Source organism: Tauraco erythrolophus, chromosome Z (genome assembly GCF_009769465.1).
Source record: "Tauraco erythrolophus isolate bTauEry1 chromosome Z, bTauEry1.pri, whole genome shotgun sequence".
Lineage (NCBI taxonomy): Eukaryota > Metazoa > Chordata > Aves > Musophagiformes > Musophagidae > Tauraco > Tauraco erythrolophus.
The window spans coordinates 4,188,411-4,209,344 of record NC_141496.1 but is presented as its reverse complement, the minus strand read 5'-3'; the positions used below and the strand labels follow the sequence as shown (position 1 = coordinate 4,209,344).

Genomic DNA, 20,934 nt, shown 5'->3' with positions numbered 1-20,934 from the left:
TCTCTAAACCCTTCACTAGTTTCGTTGCTCTTCTCTGAACCCGCTCCAGCACCTCAACGTCCTTCTTGAAGTGAGGGGCCCAAAACTGGACACAGTACTCCAGGTGTGGCCTCACCAGTGCTGAGTACAGGGGGACAATCACTTCCCTGCTTGTGGTGGCCACACTGTTTCTGATCCATGCCAGGATTCCATTGGCTTTCTTGGCTGCTTGGGCACACTGCTGCCTCATGTTCAGTCGGCTGTCGACCAGCACCCCCAGGCCCTTCTCTGCTGTGCAGCTTTCCAGCCACACTTCCCCAAGCCTGTAACACTGCAGGGGGTTGTTGTGGCTCAAGTGCAAGACCCCGCACTTGGTCTTGTTGAATTTCATACAGTTGGCCTCTGCCTATCGATTCAGTCTGTCCAGGTCCCTCTGTAGAACCTCCCGACCCTCAGGCAGATCAACACTACCTCCCAATTTAGTGTCATCTGCAAAAGCAGCATGGGCAGCAGGTCAAGGGAGGTGATTCTGCTCCTCTACTCTCGTGAGACCCCACCTGCAGTACTACATTCAGCTCTGGGCCCGCTAACAAGAGGACATGGACCTGTTGGAGTGGGTCCAGAGGAGGGCCATGAAGATGGTACAAGGGCTGGAGCACCTCTCCTCTGAAGTCAGGCTGAGAGAGTTGGGGCTGTTCAGCGTGGAAAAAAGGAGATTCCAGGGAGACCTTCTGGCAACCTTCCAGTACCTGAAGGGGATACCAGAAAGCTGGAGAGGGACTTTTTACAAGGGCATGTAGTGACAGGACAAGGGGCAATGGCTTTAAACTGAAAGAGGGCAGATTTAGATTGGATATAAGGAAGAAATTTTTCACTCAGAGGCTGGTGAGGCACTGGCACAGGTTGCCCAGAGAAGCTGTGGCTGCCCCATCCCTGGAAGTGTTCAAGGGCAGGCTGGACGAGGCTTTGGGCAACCTGGTGTAGTGGAGGGTGTCCTTGCCCATGGCAGGGGGGTTGGAACTGGATGGTCTTTAAGGTCCTTTCCAACCCAAATCAGTCTTTGATTCATTCCACGTTTACATCCCTTCAGCCATTGCCCAAGTCACACTTCAGCTGCTCATCAACAGATGCTGTTTGCACTCCAACAACAGACACCAGTTTGAAACACTTTATTCAGAAGGACTCTGGATCCTCTCTACAGTCTATTTATAGTTCACGTTACTGTGCAACTGTGATGCAGAAAGCACTGATCTGCTGCAGGCCATTAGGAAAAAACTTCATGAGTAGCATGGCTTTATTGGAAATAAATCCTGCTAAAAACAAATTTAAAAATTCAACATAAAAGGAAAGGAGAAAAAAGACTGGATGCAATATTAAGACCCGCATGTGAACTGAAGACTGCTTTGAAAGTTATACAAAAAAGGCAATGAGAAACAGCGATGCAGCGTTAAAAGATGAGAGAGTAGGGCAGACAAGAGTTACAACACATCCTGCTCCAATATTTCTTAACCGTATACTTCATTCAAACACTGTAACAGTAGGAAGGTAAAAAGCACCAGACATTTGACTAAAGAAATAAGGAAAAAAGAACACAAAATTAGGAAAATATGAAAGCTGGTAACTAGGGAAGCAATAATCCCAAATACAGTCACTCAACAGAAAAACAACACCTGGAAAAGCCGGCTGCTACGTCAACATATATAATCAATACCGTTATTCCAGCTCTATGGAAATGACTTGATTTTCCTGGTCTGTAACCTCTTCCACATGCATGACAGTACAGAGATTGTGTGATGCAGGCTTTGCATAGTTTGTCCCTTCCTCAGCACAAAGAACATTAAGAGGAAGAAGTCACAGCTTAGGATTTTGTTGCATTTGTGAAAATCATGAAATCGGGCCAAAAAAAAAAATCCCCAAAAACAACAAAGAAACAAACTCAATCCTGTTTACAGGAGCTTCCCCTACATCCCCAGGTAAGAGGGAAGACATACAAGTCATGGCTATTTCACAAAGCTTCACTGTCCTAAATGAAGTATATTACAGGCCCCAGTGAAAATATTAGAAATTCATCAATGCGTATGCTTCTGCACCTCTGTCCAGGTTGTTGTTCTAGAGTGGTTAAGTGCCTTTTTTTATTAAAAAAAAAAGTTTTTATTTGTTTTTACATTATTGCTGTGGTTTACAATGAAATCAAAAACCATTTGTGGAATCCACCCAGCAACAAAAAGTCAGTTTCCCCAGAACAAACCAGAAGCATAAAAGCATGTTCCAGAGGGGCCTTTTCTACACCAGCTATTTAATGAGCAAGGGGAAAGAGAAATCTATCGCTTCTGTTCCTAGTGCAGATGAATTCACTCCATCTTCCAGAAGGCAAATCCTTTCAATAAATACCAGAATAACTTCCGAGATGCTGAAGTTCCAGTGGTAGGAGCAGCAGTTCTGTGCAGTTTCTCCTCCAGTCCCATGCTGCCCCTTGCTTCAGTCCAGTGAGATGATATCGGGAACGCTGCCTCCGCTGCTGGTTATCACTCCTGTCTCGCCCCTGCTGGAGGAGCTAACGTGCGTGCTGCTCTCCTGGTGACTGGTTGATGTGATGATGCTTCCAGGCGTGCTGCTTGTTAAGGTTGAGGTGAGACTATCCAAAAACATAGGAGGACAGTACTGCTTGAAACAAACAATGAAGAATGAAGAGACTAACTGCACAAGGGAAACGTATGCTCTGAAGATACATCTTCCCTACAACAAGCACCAAACACATTACTAGCAGAATCTTGTTAACACATGCAGAGCAAGAACTGAAGTTCTACAAACCAGCAAGTAAGCAAGCAGAGGTGGTAGCCACGAGCCCTTCTCCCTCATCCTTCGCCCCCCTTTTCTTTTTTATCCTTACTAACTGGTTAGCTTGAGCATTTACTAGTGCATTAAGAAACACCATCGTGATCACATGGTGATCACAGAAAAAACATTAGCATGTGGAGAATGCTCACTGCCCACAGCTACAGGACACAACTGCCTATTTCAGGCTCCTTTCATCATGAAAGGTAGCAGAATGTTTTTTCCTACTTTGACAGAGGTTAGAATGGGGTAAACCCCTCAAATGGCAGCAGCTGTACAGCATTTTTGTAACATCGACCTGCAATGACACATGCAGGTCTCTAGAAATATTTTAGCAGTGATAAACAAGCCTTGATCAAGTCTGATTAAGAAAAACTACTGAGTTGACTTCGATTTCCTGGAGTGGAAGACAAGACTTCTCAAAGCAGAGCTGAACGTTCTAAGCGTTTAGAAAGAGAACAAGGTTGCCAGGTGTCAAAGAAGAGGGTGATACAAGGCACTTCCACACGCGCGCACGCACACACGACGGTCAACACACCTTACTTTCTCTTACCCTGTGGTTTCCAATCTTGGGCATGTGTTTGGAACTGAGCCTGAACTGTTTGAACTGTCCAAAGGGGACACTTCATAGCAGCATACCTGCTTCCAGTCTCCCACATGAACAAACTTCTGTTATTCCCACTTTTGGCAGTTCAGATCTCAAGGTCAGGCACAGAGTATTGCAAGATGCAGTAAGTGGAAAGAAAAGGAGGAAGTTCATCCTTTGTTCTTAAGGCACCAGAAAGTCAACTCTACAGTAGGGTCCTATGACTGTGGTCTTCTAGTGACAGAGACATCAAACAGAGGGTCTGCTTCAGATCCCCTTGTCTTCGCTGGGGAGCCAGTATTCCCCCACATTTCAGGGCTGTAGTCTGACTGTGTGAGAATCTAGTTACAGTAAGAATCCTTCTCCCTAACTGTGCAAAGCTGAAGTTTCCAGGGAACGAAAAGCACCACCTGCTTACTTTTGACCTACAAAGTTTCCATGTAATCCAAAGCCAATGAGGTTTAGATGTTACATGGACGGATTTATTACAGAAGTGTTCAGTCATGTGCCTGTCAAATTAATGACAGTATTTTCTTTAAAACTTATCTCCTACTAGCATCAAAACCAACAGCAACAGCAATCAGTGAAGGGTATCCGTAGGGCAGATTACGCTCAGTAAATACACTGTGTGAGCTGCGGCCATGAAGTACATAACGGGTGTGTTCACGCTAGTGCTGTGCAAGTAGCCACTTTAGAAAGGCCAACTATCAATAAAGAGCCAGTTTCCCTGCCTGGATTTACAATAGTGACACCAAACCAAATCTTCCCTTCATTAATCCTCATCGCTGCCTCCTGTTGGGAAAATGGATGTTCCTGGTCTGTGGTTAGGTCTCAGCAAGTGGACTGCAAACACGGTATGGATGATGACAGCATCCCGACAGTTACTTCAGCAGTATGTCACAACAAACAGACTTGGAAATTAACCCCATAGCAGCTCAGAAACATACCTGTGAATCAACTGGGATTAGTGAAAGAAAATCCAGACCTAGGAAGAAGAGAAAGATAATAAATTGATGCGTCTTTCTTTTATTCGTACACAACAAATTTAAGGAACTTTTTTTGTGGTCGTAGAACAGATTTTGCAATTGTTACACAGTTTCTAAATGGAATATACCACTGTGACACCACTCTCAATGACTACTTCAGGCAGCAGCAAAACGAGTTATCTAGTACAAGTAGCTCTTTTTAAGAATGAGGATGACATAATGACATGTTATTCACTGGATATTGCAGGGTGGTTCAATGTGGTTGCTTAGATGGGGGTTGGTTGCCATTTGGAGCTGTTGGTTCATAATGCAAGTTTCACTGCACATTGTACCTGACTTGGCCAAACTGGGACATGAAGAGTGTCATCACATTAAAGATGCTGGAATGAAGTAAAGTCACAACATGCACAAGTCCAAAAACAAGCAGCAGGTCTCTTCCTCCACCCACGGGCAGCCAATAAGGAAACATTTCTAATATCATCCCCGTTTTGTGTCTAGACAAATAAAAGGAACGAAGAAGAGGAAACTACAAGTAGTTCAAGTTATATCCTCCAAGAGTAGTGACAACTAGCGTCCGTCTTATACACCATTAGTGTGTAAGCATTTAGGGCAAGATGTATAAAATTACGAAACCCATGAGAAATCACAGCCTTTTCTGTTTTGTTTCTGAACATTGGCCTTGTGTTTGCTATGTCAACAGAAAGAAATGGTCAACTTCCTCTCTCCCTCTCCCCTCGCCTCCAGATCTGTTCTGGCCAGTGGCATCTCTCCTCCTCTGCTACATTAGAGGAAAATTTTGAAGGAGATTTAAACTCAGCTGCTTTTACAGAATTGACAGCTTCTTCTGTTCTTGCACATTTCTAGAACTTCAGTTGACGGAGATGGACAAAACAGTTCTAGAATTCCGTTCTCTCAGCTCACTCTCCTATCCAATTTGGGAAGACAACCGATCTCTTGACAAGGGAGAAGTGGAGGGAGGGAGCGGTAAGGGAAACAAAATGGACAAAGAAACAGGGGGAAAGATATCCATCCCATTGCCAAACTGGTGCTGAAAGAAGAGGTAAACCCAGAGATGTTGCAGGGGAGAAATGGAGACAGGCAATGGAGTGGGAAGAGGGAAGTACAGGAGGCCAATGTGACACCTGTCACCACAGGTCACCATTTCCTGGGCTCTGGGTTTGTTACAGCTGGCAAAAAGAACCCCCAGAGTCCCTATATACACAGCGTTCTTTTCAAGGAGCCAGGATAGAAAACAATCAGTATCCCCACCTTTTGTCTGATATTTAGCAGCAGTGTTGAAGAATACATCATAGGCATTTAGGGTATGTCTAGGTAAAAAAATTCGATAGAGGTCAGCTTACATATTGTAGCTCACCTTAACCTTTTTCATACAGTCTAGACAGAGCACCACGAGAATCAGCTAGCAGAGTATCTCTACCTCTAGAGCTGGGATGACACCCTGCCATCACGCGTCTGTCACTTACACAAGCAGCTACACTCCCTCGCACCTACGACACGTAACGACCGGACGTTTGCACAAAAGTCTAACTGAGCATAGCGAGGAGTGTTTCTGGCTGCCGTTTCAAAGTCCCAATTTGTACCCCAGAAATAATGCTTCTCACATCACTGTTGCGAAGTGCAATCTGAAACTGGAAAGACAGCCTGTACTGGACTTATCTAGACATCATATCAGTGCGATACTGCATACAGTCTTGTTCCATTTAAAAAAAAAAAAGTGTTATCAATTCTCCCAATTTTTACCCACCCCACAAACTTAACAGGCTGTCAGAAAACACATGAAAAATAGCCGCCACCTACCTGGCAAGTCTGATGAAATACTGGATATTGATGGATGATGGAATGGTACTGGGTAGTCTGTTAATGAAGGAGGAATAGCAGCAGCATCGACCGTTGTCACGCTGGGCACTCCCACCGTAGATGGCTGATACATGAGAACCCTGTTTCAAACAGCACGGGAAGTTACAAACAACCTGGCCGTTAGTTACAAAAGAGAAATTATGCACCACTGTGCACTCTTGTTCACAAGGTCACTACGTTACAACACAGCTACAGCGTGGCTACCTGCTACGCAGCATTCCTCTCTAGTTTCCCCTAGGTTTCCTAATAGTCTTCAAAATAACATGACTGTATTTTGGCTTTCAACAGCAGGTGTGACATAAGAGCAAGCTGGCATTAAAGACAGTGCTGGAGTCATTTATGATAGCCACCGATTTCTATCTCGGAGTGGTAATCAGTATTGGTATCTGTATCTGTGGAGCACCCTGGGAGGGAAGTGCAGGTAGCCAGAGCCAGGAGGAGAGCACTCGTTTCAGTTTCTCCACGTAGAACTGTTCCTCGACCCTAACCTGTCATGCCAAAGGCACAACGGACGACTATTCAGCCCCTGGAGCAGAGGTTACACGTGTGGGAGCTGAATATCAAACCTTGTGTCACAACATGACACCATCTTTATTCACAGCCTGAGCCCGAGCTAACTTCAGCTTTCCAGGAGCACGCAACCAGTTAAAACCCTTCTGCATCCTCATCTTCTTCCCAATTAATTTGCAGCACTGTTAAAGACAACACCACAGGTGTGCTGGCACTAGCCACATCCCTCAAATCTTTCATAAACTCCAAGTCAGGTGGAAACACCCAAAGTCCCACTCCCAGCTGTTCCCCATCGCTCCTTCCAGCCCACCAGCCATGAGCATTATCCACTCACATCTTCCTCCCCAGTCCACTGCACTGGTGCGTTTATGCCACTGCTGATTTTGGAAGCTTGGATTCCAGACCCTCCCTTCTCAAGCACCTCTTATACTTCAGCCTAAGTTGCTTCTGCCTACAGGAAGACACCCCACAGTTTTGCCAAAACTAGCGTTCAGGCAGCATTGTTTCCACAAGATGAGCTATTCGCCAAAAGCCTGGCTTTGACGTGGATTTGAAGAATGAAAACATGCCATTTCCATATCCAAACAGTAAGGGAAACACATTCATCACAGATAGACAAGAAAACTCAGTCCTTCTACAATTACAGTTGGGACAGTCACCTGGGACAAACACAGGAGCATGCAAGGAAGTCTTGGTGCCTTCTGAAAGTTCATTAAGAGAGGTATTTGTAGCTATTTTTTCTTGTAAAAATAGGAAACAGAGTCCGTTTCCTCCACAGTCCTCACAACAAGCAACAGCATTTCAGCATCACTGCTGAAGGTTGAAGACAACCAGCTACTTGCTCACGAAAGACCACACGTTCCTGTAGACTACCCACGGTACACCTGCTCATTGCTCCATGAGCTGGCAAAACGGAAGGGGTTTGGATTTGTTACTGGTTTTATAGTACAAGACACAAGCCACTACGCTGAGACCCACACACCTCATGCATGCAGCAACACTAATTAATAAGCCATCACTCAAAGCTGATGCTTGGAATCACCTCATGGAGCAGTGACTGCTGGTGAGCCTCATCAGTACCCCTCTCTTCCTGCACGTCTCCTGCACCCTACGGACCAAGAGCAAGAACCTTCTGGAAGCCACAAGCAGTAAGTGCAGCTGAGTTGCACAGACAGACAGACAGACGGAAAGCGGCACGACAGTAAGGCAGCCGGTCAAGCCTGCCACTGAAGTCAGGCATGACAACAAGGATGCAGCAGTCAGAGGACTCCGAAGTCGCTTGTTTTGCTAACCAAGGTGCAGGACTGACTGATAACCATGGCCACAACAGCGTCCGAGACACTCCAGAGTTTGACAGAGAGATGGAAGAAAAGCTTGTCTTGATTCAGAACAGCAAAGAGCCTCCCTTCCAAGACTGACAGGATGGATGAAACATGCAACCCAGCCAAGGTTCCTGAGCACCAGAGCAGATTAGATAAAGGGTGTAACAGACAGCGAGAGAAAAGCCTTTAAGATGACACTAACTTAGCAAGAACGCATAAAGCTCCTCCACTTGGCACAATCTGCTTTCTCAGGAGAATCCTGTCCATTACCTTAAATAGCTTCCTTTTCTATGGAGAAATATCCCTGCAAACACAGCAACAGTCAGCGCAAGTCTTTTGTGAGGTGTAAAACTATTTAATAGTGTTTTGCCTGTACAAAGGTACTGTATGGATAGAACCTTCTGCAAGGAGAGGCCTAGAACTTCTCCTCTGGAAGTGTGCAGCTGGATCCCGAAGAGGTATTTCAAGTCCATTCATCTACACATCAGTTTATCTGAGACATTACAGAATAACAACTGACTTTAAAATTGACAAACCCTTTGGTTGGGCTTCCTTGTGTTTCAGACATAAACATGCACTTCCTTTTGACAGGAGGGTCTTCCTCTTCATCAGAAGAGCTTTCTACTGTCAAGTCAATAACGTCAACTTTCTTCTTGTTTACCTCACTGGCCACCGTCACAGAACATGGTTTGGTAACAACGCTGGAACCTAAACAAGAAAATAAGATATCGCTGTTTTCTAAAGGCTGTTGACATCAGCGGCTTCTATTTGCAGCAACCAGGAACTCAAATCCTGGTTTAGCTCATCTTCCTGGCCACTACAGAGAACGTTACGACCCAGGAACAGTTTTACTAGCAGCGTTCTGTATCATGTTGAGAACATTGAAGCCCAAGTTTTAACCTTCACTTATGGGTCTAAGGACCTAAAACAAGGGTAACCTTTTGTTTCCGTCAGTGCTATGACAAAGAGCAAAGACAAAACCCACAAATGCGTGCTTTGAGAGATCCAACTCTTTTTTGTAAGTTTAAATGAAGGTAAGTTGAGAAGTATTAACCCTCCCACAAAACAAGTATCAACTATCCCAGCTGTAATTAAGACTCCAACAATTTTTGTTTGTTTGCAACCAGCACTCAGATGTACATACTTTCTATTTTGGTGCACTGTGGACTCGAGACCTTCACAGCTTCTTTCTTTGGCCTCATGGGGCACCAGGAGCCATCTTCTTGGAATTTGATCTCATCCACATCTGAACATTCATTAAGGATTTCCATAAAGAGCCTGAAAAATAAAGTTGAGTGATTTCAATTTTGATTCCAAATAGAGATTTTTTTTATTCTAAGTGAAAAGTAGACACAGTTGAAAAGCTAATTATGATCACCTTTGACCCACTGCACCTACTCTCTCCCTAGTTCATCTTACCTAAAAGGCTGTAAGTGCAGCCTTTGCAGACATCCAAACCTAAAAGAGTATCCCAACCTATCCATATTCCACCACTCCAACATTACTGCAATTCATAGATTTCCATACGGAAGCAGAGATCATCATCCTTGGAATCAAGTTTGACACAGCTTACAAGCTTAAGTTTTGAAGTTAACAGCTTCAGAGAGAGATTCATGTATAAAGGGAGACCTATCCTTAGGTGTCACAACTGGATTTCTCCAGAGGACATATACTGAGGCTCAAGAGACTGATGATGTGGTTAGGAGAGATGTTTATGTGGTTCATTTCATGAGCACGGAAACTAATGGAGTCTAATGGTTCCTCCCAGTCTAATGTATTTTGACACAGAAAATAGTAGAAAATAGCTAAACCTCAAGTCACAGACATAGCTGTCAAGTACATGATGAAAAAATTCAAGTAATTCTGTCATCTGCAAACCCAGTCCCTTACCCATCCAGTATGAGGTTCTCATAAGCTGCCTTTTTGTCACAGACAGGGCAGATCCAAGTAGGCTTCTTTTCATTCATTTGAAGATAGAGAGCAGCATCAAAACACTGCAGGTGTGTGCAAGTACCAGCCCGGCACGGGATTGTCAGTCGCATTTTCCCCAGCTGCAGGAGATGCATTTAGAGAACGTCAGAACAGAAGGCTGAAGCAGGCCTGGATGGCTAACAACAAAATCAGAGGCAGTCGGTGAGGTATCTACAGAGGTGCCCAGTGCGACGGTCGCTGCAGGCAGATCCCCCCCATCAAAGCACGGACCATGCACTTAAAGGCACAATAAAGCCGTCCTCGAAGCCTTCACCGAGTTGAAATGTCAGAAGCATTTCTAATAGACCTGCATCAATGTTATTTCCAGGATTTTATTCAAAGACCTACGGAAACAACTGCTTCTATCATTTTATTTTAGCCAAACATTTCAAGGGTTTTTGTGAGCTCCAGTTGTAGACTCCGAATGGCACAACACCCATTTCACCATCTGACTTCACAGACCAGCCACTATCACAAGGCCAGCTTCTGCTTGGGAAGAGAACCCCCACGGCAGCACTACCTGGTTACACAGGGGTCAGGTTTTGGTTTGTTACAGCAGCTGGCAGTACACGCAACACTACCAAGATGAGGAGCTGACGTTTTCTCTACCACCATGTCCTTTAATTACTCTGCCACTCTACCCAACGAGTCTCCACACCTCAATGTACAAGATGACTCCTTCCAGAGGCTCCCTGTACACACAGGAGCAGTGACTCGATTCTGACTGCACTACAACTGGGGCGTTCACAGTTCTAAGCCACAGTTGGGTGAGTGCTGCTGCCATCAGGTGCTGGTAGATGCACCCTTCTCCCCATTCTTTATACCGATGGATCAGTGTGTAAGAAAAGCTGGAGCGGTTCCTAAAGCAGGGCCTTCTAAAAGCTGCCCAACTCTGGGCTAAAGAGGAGAACACAGATCTGTACACGGTGATGTCCAGCCATACTTACAGGACACATGAGAGATACCCGCAGACTGGTTGTGGCAATCTCGCTGTCAGGATCTGCTGTTAGTTTTTCTTTAACTATTAAAATAAATTAAGAAGTTACACACAGACACCATTATCTAAAATGCTAATCTCGATTCACCAGTACACGAACTTTGTTTCCAGCTATGTCAAAAAGAAAAAAAAAAATTAAGCATCTATGAAACTAGTTCGTAGCCATACCAAACATCAGTAGGTTCTGTCCTGGTTTCAGCTAGAACAGTCTTTTTCTTTTTAGCAACTAAAATAGTTGTGTTTTGAATTTAGCATGGGATTTGTTATGAGAAGAACGTTGGTAACACACTGATGTTCATAGTTGGTGCTGAGACATCAAGGGCTGTTCAGCTTCCCATGTTCTGCCAGCGTGCAGGAGCACAACAAGCCCGGGGGGGGAGCATGCTGGGACACAGAGCCAACAACAACTAGCTTAAGATTTCAGTTTACATTTAGGATTGAAGCCCAAACTGCAAAATGGAATATTCCATGGTATGCAACATCATGCCAAGTATAGAGATGGGGGTTGGGTCTCTCAGTATTGCTCTCTCGGGATCTCTTTCTGGAGTTCTTACTCTTCTGGAATTGCAGTTTTGGGACCTCTCTGTTTCGAGATCGCTTGCTGGGACAGGTCAGGCATTGGTCAGTAGGTGGTGAGCACCCACACTGTGCATCGAAGGGGGAGGGGGTGAATATCAAGATTGATAAAGATATGCTGGAAGCACCTGAAGAGCAGCAGAAAGGAATTCCAGCCACTCCAGCCAGGAAGTCAGATCCATCTGGGGCCCAACTTAAATGCCTTCATGCCAATGCGCGCAGCATGGGGAATCAGCAAGAGGAGTTATAAGTGTGTGTGCGCCTGTTGGGATATGATCTCATTGGCATCACGGAGACATGGTTGGATGAATCCTATGATTGGAGTGTCAGAATAGAAGGGTACAGGCTCTTTAGGAAGGACAGGCAGGGGAGAAGAGGAGGAGGGGTTGCCCTCTATGTCAAAGACCAGCTGGAGTCCATGGAGCTGCACCTGGGGATGGATGAGGAACCAACTGAGAACGTATGGCTCAGGATTAAAGGGAAGGCAGGGACAGGGGACATAGTAGTGGGGGTCTGCTACAGGTCAACTGACAAGGAAGACCAAGCAGATGAGGTCTCTATAGACAGACAGGAGCAGCCTCATATTCACAAGCCCTGGTCCTCATGGGGGACTTCAACCACCCCGATATCTCTTGGAGGGACAACATAGCAGGGCATAGGCAATCCAGGAGGATCCTGGAATGCATGGATGATAACTTCCTTCTCCAAGTGGTAGAGGAAACAACGAGGAGAGGTGCTTTGCTGGACCTTGTTCGCACCATCAAAGAACGACTGGTGGGGAACGTGGAGCTCAAGGACAGCCTTGGCCACAGTGATCATGAAATGGTGGAATTCAAGATTCTTAGGAAAGCAAGGAGGGTGCACAGCAAGCTCACTACCCTGGATTTCAGAAGAGCAGACTTTGGCCTCTTCAGGGATCTCCTCCCTAGAGTACAATGGGGTGAAGCCCTGGAGGGAAGAGGGGCCCAAGAAAGCTGGATAATATTCAAGGATCACCTCCTCCAAGATCAGAAGCGGTGCATCCCAACAAAGAAAGTCAGGTAGGAACACAAGGAGGCCTGCATGGATGAACAAGGACCTCCTGGACCAACTCAGACACAAAGAGACGGCCTACAGAGGGTGGAAGCAAGGACAGGTAGCCTGGGAAGAACACAGAGCAATTGTCCAAGCAAGCAGAGATCAGGTTAGGAAACTAAGATGATCCGAGGGCTGGAGCACCTCTGCTATGGAGACAGGCTGAGAGAGTTGGGGCTGTTCAGCCTGAAGAAGAGAAGGCTCCGGGGTGATCTTATAGCAGCTTTCCAGTACTTAAAGGGGGCCTACAGGAAAGCTGGAGAGGGACTTTTTACAAGGGCATGTAGTGACAGTACAAGGGGCAATGGCTTTAAACTGAAAGAGGGGAGATTTAGATTAGAGATAAGGAAGAAGTTTTTCACTCTGAGGGTGATGAGGCACTGGACCAGGTTGCCCAGAGAAGTTGTGGATGCCCCATCCCTGGAAGTGTTCAAGGCCAGGCTGGATGAGGCTTTGGGCAACCTGGAGTAGTGGGTGTCCCTGCCCATGGCAGGGGGGTTGGAACTAGATGATCTTTGAGGTCCCTTCCAACCCAAACCGTTCTGTGATCTATGATTCTATGATCGCTTGTTTGTATATCTTATTATAATTTTATATATTATCATATATTAGCATTTATACTTTAACTTTTATTTTATTTCATTATTAAGTTGATCTTCTCTCAACCCACGAGTCTCTTCCCCATTGCCCTGGCAGTGGGGGAAGGCGAGTGACTGGCTGTGTGGCTAGTGGCCAGCCGGGTTAAACTACAACAGTCCCACTGTTGGTAAGCAACTGGCAAACACTCTGCATCACGAGATTGTTTGGTGTGCAGCAGACGCACCAACAGCCACAACGATCAATAGAGCAAATTCAACCCAACATGTGAAGAGATCAAAAAAAGTAATCATCAGTGAGTGAGGCATAAAAACCATCGGCACCATGTGCAAGTGAAGAGAACCTGTATTTAGGACATCTTCCTGCACCTCACAGCATTCCCACAGGAACATGTCAGATGGGATCTCTACGCATGCCTCCCCACCAGCTCAGGGACTGTCACTGAAGAACTGCACAATGCCTCAGCAACAGCAAAAGGAACCTTTGATAATCTGGGCATGGACTTTCTTTTCAAAATGCTTCGAATCCCCGAAGTATTACTAGTTCTAGTTTTAAAGAGCCACCACCCACCCTCAAGAAGTAGAGACAAGCAAATCAGACTTACTCAGTGCTCTGGAATGGTCAGGGTTTCTGATACCTTTCATTTTTAACCTCTGCAGAAGCATAGCTGACGTCAGCTGACGAACGAGGTACACAGACATGGAGTAATTCTACAAAAAGTGATTAAAGATCAAACATTGATTTCACACAGTACTTCTACCATGACACAGATTACTAGTTGTAGCGCACAGTAAAAAGTGAAAAGCATTTCAAAATTATGAAAAGACTTAACAGACAACTCCATTACTGTGAAAGAGTCCAATACTCTGCCAAAATTCTCCTGCCAGTCCAGTCCAACTGTCTTACTCCAGCTCTGACTGAGCTTAGAGTAACCCCACAACCAAGAGACAGTCCGGGCTCTCTTCTTGGAAGGATGATTCGGACTGGTGACACACCTTCTCACACATGCAGTCTTTAGGAACTTTTCATATTTGCCTCCTAACGCCTTCCCTTTTTTCAGGCTCAATCCGTTAGCAGGGAGCTCACAGAAGATCATGTGACAAGGAAAAGATGAATGCTCTTTCAGGTGCAAACACACCTTGAAAGGGCGCACAACTGCACCAGTTTCCCAGTACCTTTTCTTTAGCTTGCTCTGCACTTGTAAGCCAAGCCACATTGCACCCCTGAGGCCACGTTCCCCATCGTTTCCTACTATTCCCTAATTCACACCACTCCCCAGCTTCTTTTGTTCAGTGTTCACTCTCTCTTCAAGGTCACTAATGAGGAGAAAATTCTGCAAGTCCCACTACTGCAGAATAACAATGGTTTCATCTGCGTAATGAACATGACCTTGCAATCTCTTACCTTCCCTCCCTGCCAGCCATCTTACAGCTCCTGTACTACCCGGGTCCTGCAGAAGAGTTTCAAACAAAAGCACCTACAGCCCTGCTCCTCCTTCACCACCTACAGGAAAACCAGCTCTTACCTAGAGGAGCGGATGAAGTTAATGAAACGCATGGGAGACCACTAAGAAAAACTTATTTTTCTTTAAAAATGACCACACATTGCCTACAGAAAGAGTTCTACAGGCTCCAGGCTGACCACCTCTGTGGGATTAAAGCCCCCCTTTCTCAGAAGCCCTCTGCTATCAGTCCAGTACACGCTGATAAGCTGTGACCACGTGAGCCCAATGACGCCCCACGCTGTCCCCAAGAGTCTCATGTAGAGGACGAACAGCAAGGGCTTGCTGTGCAAGTTGGGACACTTAGAGCAGAGCGCCAACACTAGACCACAGAATCCACTTCATACCTCTGAGGGCAAGGGGGAATGCTGGGACAACCTCCAACTCCTGGGCTTCCATCAGAACATGTTTTGGCAGATAGAGGGGAAGGAGAAAGCAGGGGTCAGCAGCAGAGGCTGAGACCACACACAACCCTGCAGTCATTTCAAGATTCTTGTGCTTTATGATTGGGAAGCAATGGCTTAGGTCTTCTTCTCCATCTCTGTTTTAGGAAAAAACTTTGCTATCAGCACTGCCTTTCATTTATTTCCTGAACATCAGCTTTCTCTCTTTTTTTTTTTTTCATTTTAGTGTATAAAATAGGTGTCTATAGGGTGACATCAGACACAATTCTTTCTAGTTTATAGTGAAATCTCACTTTGAAACATATGGTGTCTCAGGTCCACAGATTTTGATTTTGAAGAAAAAAGCAGGAGGTAAGCTACTTCAATAACTGAATCCAGAAAGATTGACACAACTATCCACAGATAAAGGAGTAAGTAATTCTTGACTTACCAACAGCTGAAAGGGCTGCTGTAACAGCTATTTAAATCTAGGAAGAATTCAGAAATTCCTCACACTCTCCCTTTCGTTCTTTAATAAATCCACAGAGGGATTTCTGAGTAGCCACACAGCCATTTTAAAGGCTAATTCCTTTTAAACTATAATCATAGAATCACAGAATGGCATAGGCTGGAAGGGACCTCAGAGATCATCTAATCCAGCCTCCCTGTCATGGGCAGCGATGCCTCTCAACTAGACCAGGCTACTCAAGGCTCCGTCCAACCTAGCCTAGAGCACCTCCAGGGAGGGGGCATCCACAACTTCTCTGGGCAATTTATTCCAAAGTCTCACCACCCTCGTACTGAAGAATTTCTTCCTAAGATCTAATCTAAATCTGTTCTCCTTCAACTTAAACCCATTTCCCCTTGTGCTATCAGTGGACACTCTTGTAAAAAGTCCCTCCCCAGCCTTCCTGTAGGTTCCCTTCAGGTATTGGAAGGCAGCTATTAGGTCCCCCCGAAGTCTTCTCTTTTCAAGGCTGAACAATCCCAGCTCCCGCAACCTGTCCTCGTAGCAGAGGTGCTCCAGCCTCTGGATCATCTTTGTGGCCCTCCTCTGAACACGCTCCAACAAATCTATGTCTCTCTTATGGCGGGGACACCAGAACTGGACGTAGTGTTCAAGGTGGGGTCTCACAAGAGCAGAGTAGAGGGGCAGAATCACCTCTCTTGACCTGCTGACCACGCTTCTCTTGATACATCCCAGGATGCGGTTGGCCTTCTGGGCCGCATGAGCGCACTGCCGGCTCATGTTGAGCTTCTCATCTATAAACACCCCCAAATCCTTCTCCATGATTAATGACTGCAGGCACTACAAAGCAACAGGTATCATTTCAGTCACTGCCCCTTTACTGCCTGCCACCTGATGTCTAGAGTGTTCTTCCTCCACTGCAGCTTTCCATGAAGTTTAGAACTGCACTATGAAGAGGCTTCAATTCACACTTTTTCCCAGCGCTCCATCCTTTCGCACATTGAGTTGCTTTTCCCTCAAGTCACCCAAGCTTCCAGGAATACTCTTCGTTTGTTAAGAAAACACACACTGTTCAGATATCCTGCATTACATGCCACACAAGTATGGTCCAGCCAAGCATGACTGAGATCCATCAAGCCCAAAACCAGTTGACACCAGCGGCCTGACACCTCCCCAGTAAACCCTTTTAAGCAACCTGCCATCTAAGAGCTTTCTGAGCTAGAAGTTCCACCTCTGTTTTAGTTTATTTAGAAGTGCAGTTCTGAATCAACTCAGAGAGGTAATTTTCATGCAAAAAAGTAATCTCAAAAGAATGAAAATGAAGAATAAACATCCATTAACCAGTTCTTCCTATGAAATAAAAATTGCTTTTGTAAAATTACTTAGTATTACCAGGTTGAAAAACACAAAAACCTGAAAAGGAAATGCCTGTCTCCATCCCTGTGGCCTTGGCACATCTGGTCAGTTTAAAGAGCCTTCTCCTATGGGAAGTTACAGCAGATACTGAGAAGTGTTATTTTGTCATCTCTGAACTGGTTTGTACTACTTGCACCACAAAAAGATTCTGGTATTTTTGACACTCGTTTCAGGCAATGCCTAATGGCAGGCCGCCTAATGTGAATTCCATAAGGAAGTCTTTGGAGTCAGCATGCAAGTTTTATGTACATTACTGTAAGCTACCACACTTCTATTCTTTGTTTCCTGCCACTGATAAGTTTAGCCACCTCATACTGAACACTCGCAGGTGTATGCCTTGCCAGCAACATCAGGCAGCAGGGGACAAGGAATGCTAGATGAGGTTATTTAGACAACTTTCCACATCCTACAGAACATGCAGTTTACCTTTCCGATTTCAGAAGCCCAGGAAATGGAAATCTGGTTTGGCACTGCTGATGACAACCTAACTAGAGATGTTATATTCAAGGGGCGCCCCGGTCGCTTCTGTTCAATTCCATTTTTTGGTGGTGGAGCATATCCCTATGGAAAGAAAAGACAATGAAAATGTTACCAAGTCCCCCTGCTGTACCCTGAAACCTGCTGAAACAGGCTTGATAGTTCTAAACAGATCTGTGGGAAGCAGGTAAGCCTAGAGGCTCTCTAGGCTGGAGATTAAGTTCTACACTTTGAGAAATATCAGTCTTCAACAGTCTGATACCGTAAGTCAACCACCGTTTTGAAGTCTTTTTAGGTTTTAGAGTGGTTTTACAGAAGTGCTGAAAAGGTGGAAGAGAACACAGTTTTGGTCCAGGTAAGTTTACTGGGAAAGTAAAAAGCAATGCTGATGCTTTATCCTTTTATCCCCCCCGCCAGTGAAAGAGAGCAGAACATTGCAAGGACACAGACGTAGCGACAAACATAGCAAGTCACAAAGAGTTTTTTCAGTGTTTCGCACCCAGAAAACACTTCATTGATTGTATTTAAGAAATAATAAAGTCTTGTTCCAAGAGCTCTGCATCTCCTTGGTGCCTGCTTTGCCTCGCCTCAGCTGTGCTCGGCCCCACAAGTGGCAGGTTGTCATCTGTACTCCGCCAAGGCCCCTGAAGAAGGGCTGTACATGGAATATCAGCTGTATTTAAGAGCTGAGAGGCTTTGCCGTTCGTTGTCTGCAGAAATAACATAAACTAGATACTGTTTGCTCAGCTTTGATGAAAAATTCCATAACCTGGACAGCTTCTCTCTACAGTTTTATTTCCTATATTATGATGTTTGCGAATTGAATTAGGAGCCATCCGGTTCCCTTTTCCTTCTAGGCAAGCACACGCTCTCCAGTGTATCGTGAGCAGGAAGTACTTGTGCCATGTGAGATCATAAGCACTGCAGCTTATAGATCTCACCTGTCACTATGAAAGCAAGCCAGTCCGCAGCAGAAACTCGCAGAATCTCTGTTCTGAGCTCACACAGGCAGCCTGCAGTCCACCCATCTCAAAAAAGCTCACCCTGCACCAGAAGGATGCCAATAAGAGATTCCAGCCCTGTGTCTTGCGCAGGACTGACTGCCAGATTTCATTTAGTTCAAGACAGTGTTGTTCTACTCAAGAAACTCTCTCAGAAATTATAAGCTGAAAACCCACATAAATATATATTTTTTTTTTACTCAGAGAAGCACACGCATTCACAGCCTAGTGCTTGGAAAAAGAGTTCCTTTGAAAGATGCTAAGTTTGAAAATCCAGAAATAAACAGCCTCTTCCACTCGTTAGTCACGTATACCACAGGATAATCACCGTCCTTATCCCAGGGAGGACTCGACAGTTGCCACATCATTACCTAGGTTTCCAAAGCAGCTCTGTTCCTAGTCCATGCGTTTCACCTGACAGCCAAGCCCTGGCTGTGCCTCACCACTGCCCTTGATTAATTTCAGACAGGACACTTGCTTGCAGTGACAGAGGAGGGACTCAGAGCTTCTACAGGCAGGTCTGCCAGGCCAGAGCGGCAGACAGCACCGCCAAAGAGCTCTCTCCAAAACTGTTCTCGCCCCAGGTGAGTGATCCAGTAGCTGTTATGAACCTCACCCATGTGTGCTCTACCGCAGAACACAGAGGCAGCAGATGTATGGGGACTGCTGACAATTTCACATTTAAAAGAATGAAGGATTTGCCATTTTTTTAACCAGACACAACAGCTGCAGCCATTTACAGAGCGTGTTCCCCAGCTGCTTTGCTGTAGTAGGCCTTTCTCCACTATGGTGACTTTATAATGAGCTGATGTGGACTAACACATCATCCCTGCAATATTTAGGAGAGTGTTTCCACACACACTGTACCTGTCACAATAATCCTGCTGGTCTCCAACCTAAAATGAAGCTTCCTTCTTTTCAAGAGAGCAAGGATGCAAGTTCTCTTATATGTCCCAAGGTTTCTGGGGAATTTTTGTTTGGGTTTTCGTTTTGTTGGGGTTTTTTGTTTGGGTTTTTTTTTGTGGTGGTTTTTTTTTTGTTTGTTTGGTTGTGTTGGTTTTTTTTTTCACAGACAGCCTCTGCAGCTCACATGCTTCATTTCAACCAAGCTTCTGATGTTTTCTTCCACAGAGCAATGACCTTGAGATCAGATTCAATCTTGTACTCCTAGAGCACTTCAAAACCTTCTCTTCCTAGCCTTCCAGGAGCTAAGTAGAGAGCACTCTGCTTGTCTGTCACAATCAGCATGGTCTAGCACCATTCAGTTAGTCTGCCAACTCTCGTGGCTGCAAGTGCCAGAAGTTATTTGCGTCTTTGAGTCTTCCATGCTTCTTGCGAGAACCATATTAGTCAAAGTAGGTGGAATCTGCTAGAGTCAGAAAAATCTATCAGCAGAAAGGCTGACTGTTCTTCTGCGTGGCTACTTCCAGCCTGCCCTGACACATTTGATCTCATCCTTTGTAAGAGCCCTGCAGTGGTCTATGGAGGTCCCCTGGGAAGAAAGGCAAATAACCTTGTTGGACTTTTGCACTTTGTCTTGCCTACAAGAGAAGTCAACGGGAGAACCACCTGCTGCAGCGCATTATGTATAAAATCCTTGGTACCGGCCAAGACACCAGTATGCACAGCTCTACGTTTACTCCTTTTAAGTCAGAAGCAACACTGTAAGAGGAGATAGTGGCAGAAATACAAGAAAACACCATGTCAATGTGAGTTGGCACAACCTGAAGCAGTACTGGCACGCTGGCAGCATTTCTCTGAAGTTTCTGGTAAGGATTACTGCCAAGGAGACAACCAAGAACCATTTACAGACCTCTGCAGAGACATGAACTGCTGCACAAAGGAACGGTACTCGCTGAAGAGTTGTACAAGTTGGCAATAGAGGCTGGTATCATTGATTAATTACTTAACACCAACACTGAATTGGACAAGAGCAGTCTTTGAGGCAAAGAAGTTATCTGACGTTTCCTGCAACAGAAAGGAACCACCAGAACGATGCAGACAGTGACAAAATTAACAAAAACGTTTGCAGGACCACTTGAACTGAGACAGTATTTGTCATTCCGCTTGCACTGAAGAAGGAGAGGAAAGGATCTTGCCAAGACAAGAGTCGTTTATTCATTTTCTCACCTAAAGTTTCTGCTGAACAGATTAAAGAGTCACCTTATAATGTGCAGGAAGAACCTACAGGGTTTACATCTAAAGCAAAGCAAGAATCCAGGATTGCAAACCATTTTCGCTACAAAATGGATAGCATAACACAGCATAGCAGGGCATAAACTGCATTAGCAAGACTGAGAACCAGAAGACATTGATGTCTCCAGTGTAACATCAGACCCAATGCTTTTTAGTGGGTTGCTTAAATAAAGGAAGACA

The 20,934-nt window shown here is 45.2% G+C and overlaps 1 protein-coding gene across 3 annotated transcripts in view; it reads right to left on the bottom strand.

Annotated features, from left to right (window-relative positions):
• Nucleotides 1–1,901: 1,901 nt before the first annotated feature.
• PIAS2 (protein inhibitor of activated STAT 2) overlaps nt 1,902–20,934 on the bottom strand; it is a 36,915-nt gene continuing 17,882 nt past the window's right edge. The window contains exons 6-14 of one of the 3 annotated variants that reach the window (XM_086630007.1): nt 17,507–17,641; nt 13,916–14,021; nt 11,015–11,088; nt 9,987–10,147; nt 9,241–9,374; nt 8,633–8,804; nt 6,205–6,344; nt 4,348–4,385; nt 1,902–2,643 (exon numbers count right to left, since the gene is read on the bottom strand). In XM_086630007.1, the coding sequence (XP_086486133.1) occupies nt 2,458–2,643; nt 4,348–4,385; nt 6,205–6,344; nt 8,633–8,804; nt 9,241–9,374; nt 9,987–10,147; nt 11,015–11,088; nt 13,916–14,021; nt 17,507–17,641 (1,146 nt within the window). In that variant the 3' untranslated portion in view covers nt 1,902–2,457. The remainder of the gene's footprint in view (nt 2,644–4,347; nt 4,386–6,204; nt 6,345–8,632; nt 8,805–9,240; nt 9,375–9,986; nt 10,148–11,014; nt 11,089–13,915; nt 14,022–17,506; nt 17,642–20,934) is intronic. The other 2 variants (XM_086630006.1, XM_086630008.1) reach the window with 2 other exon arrangements.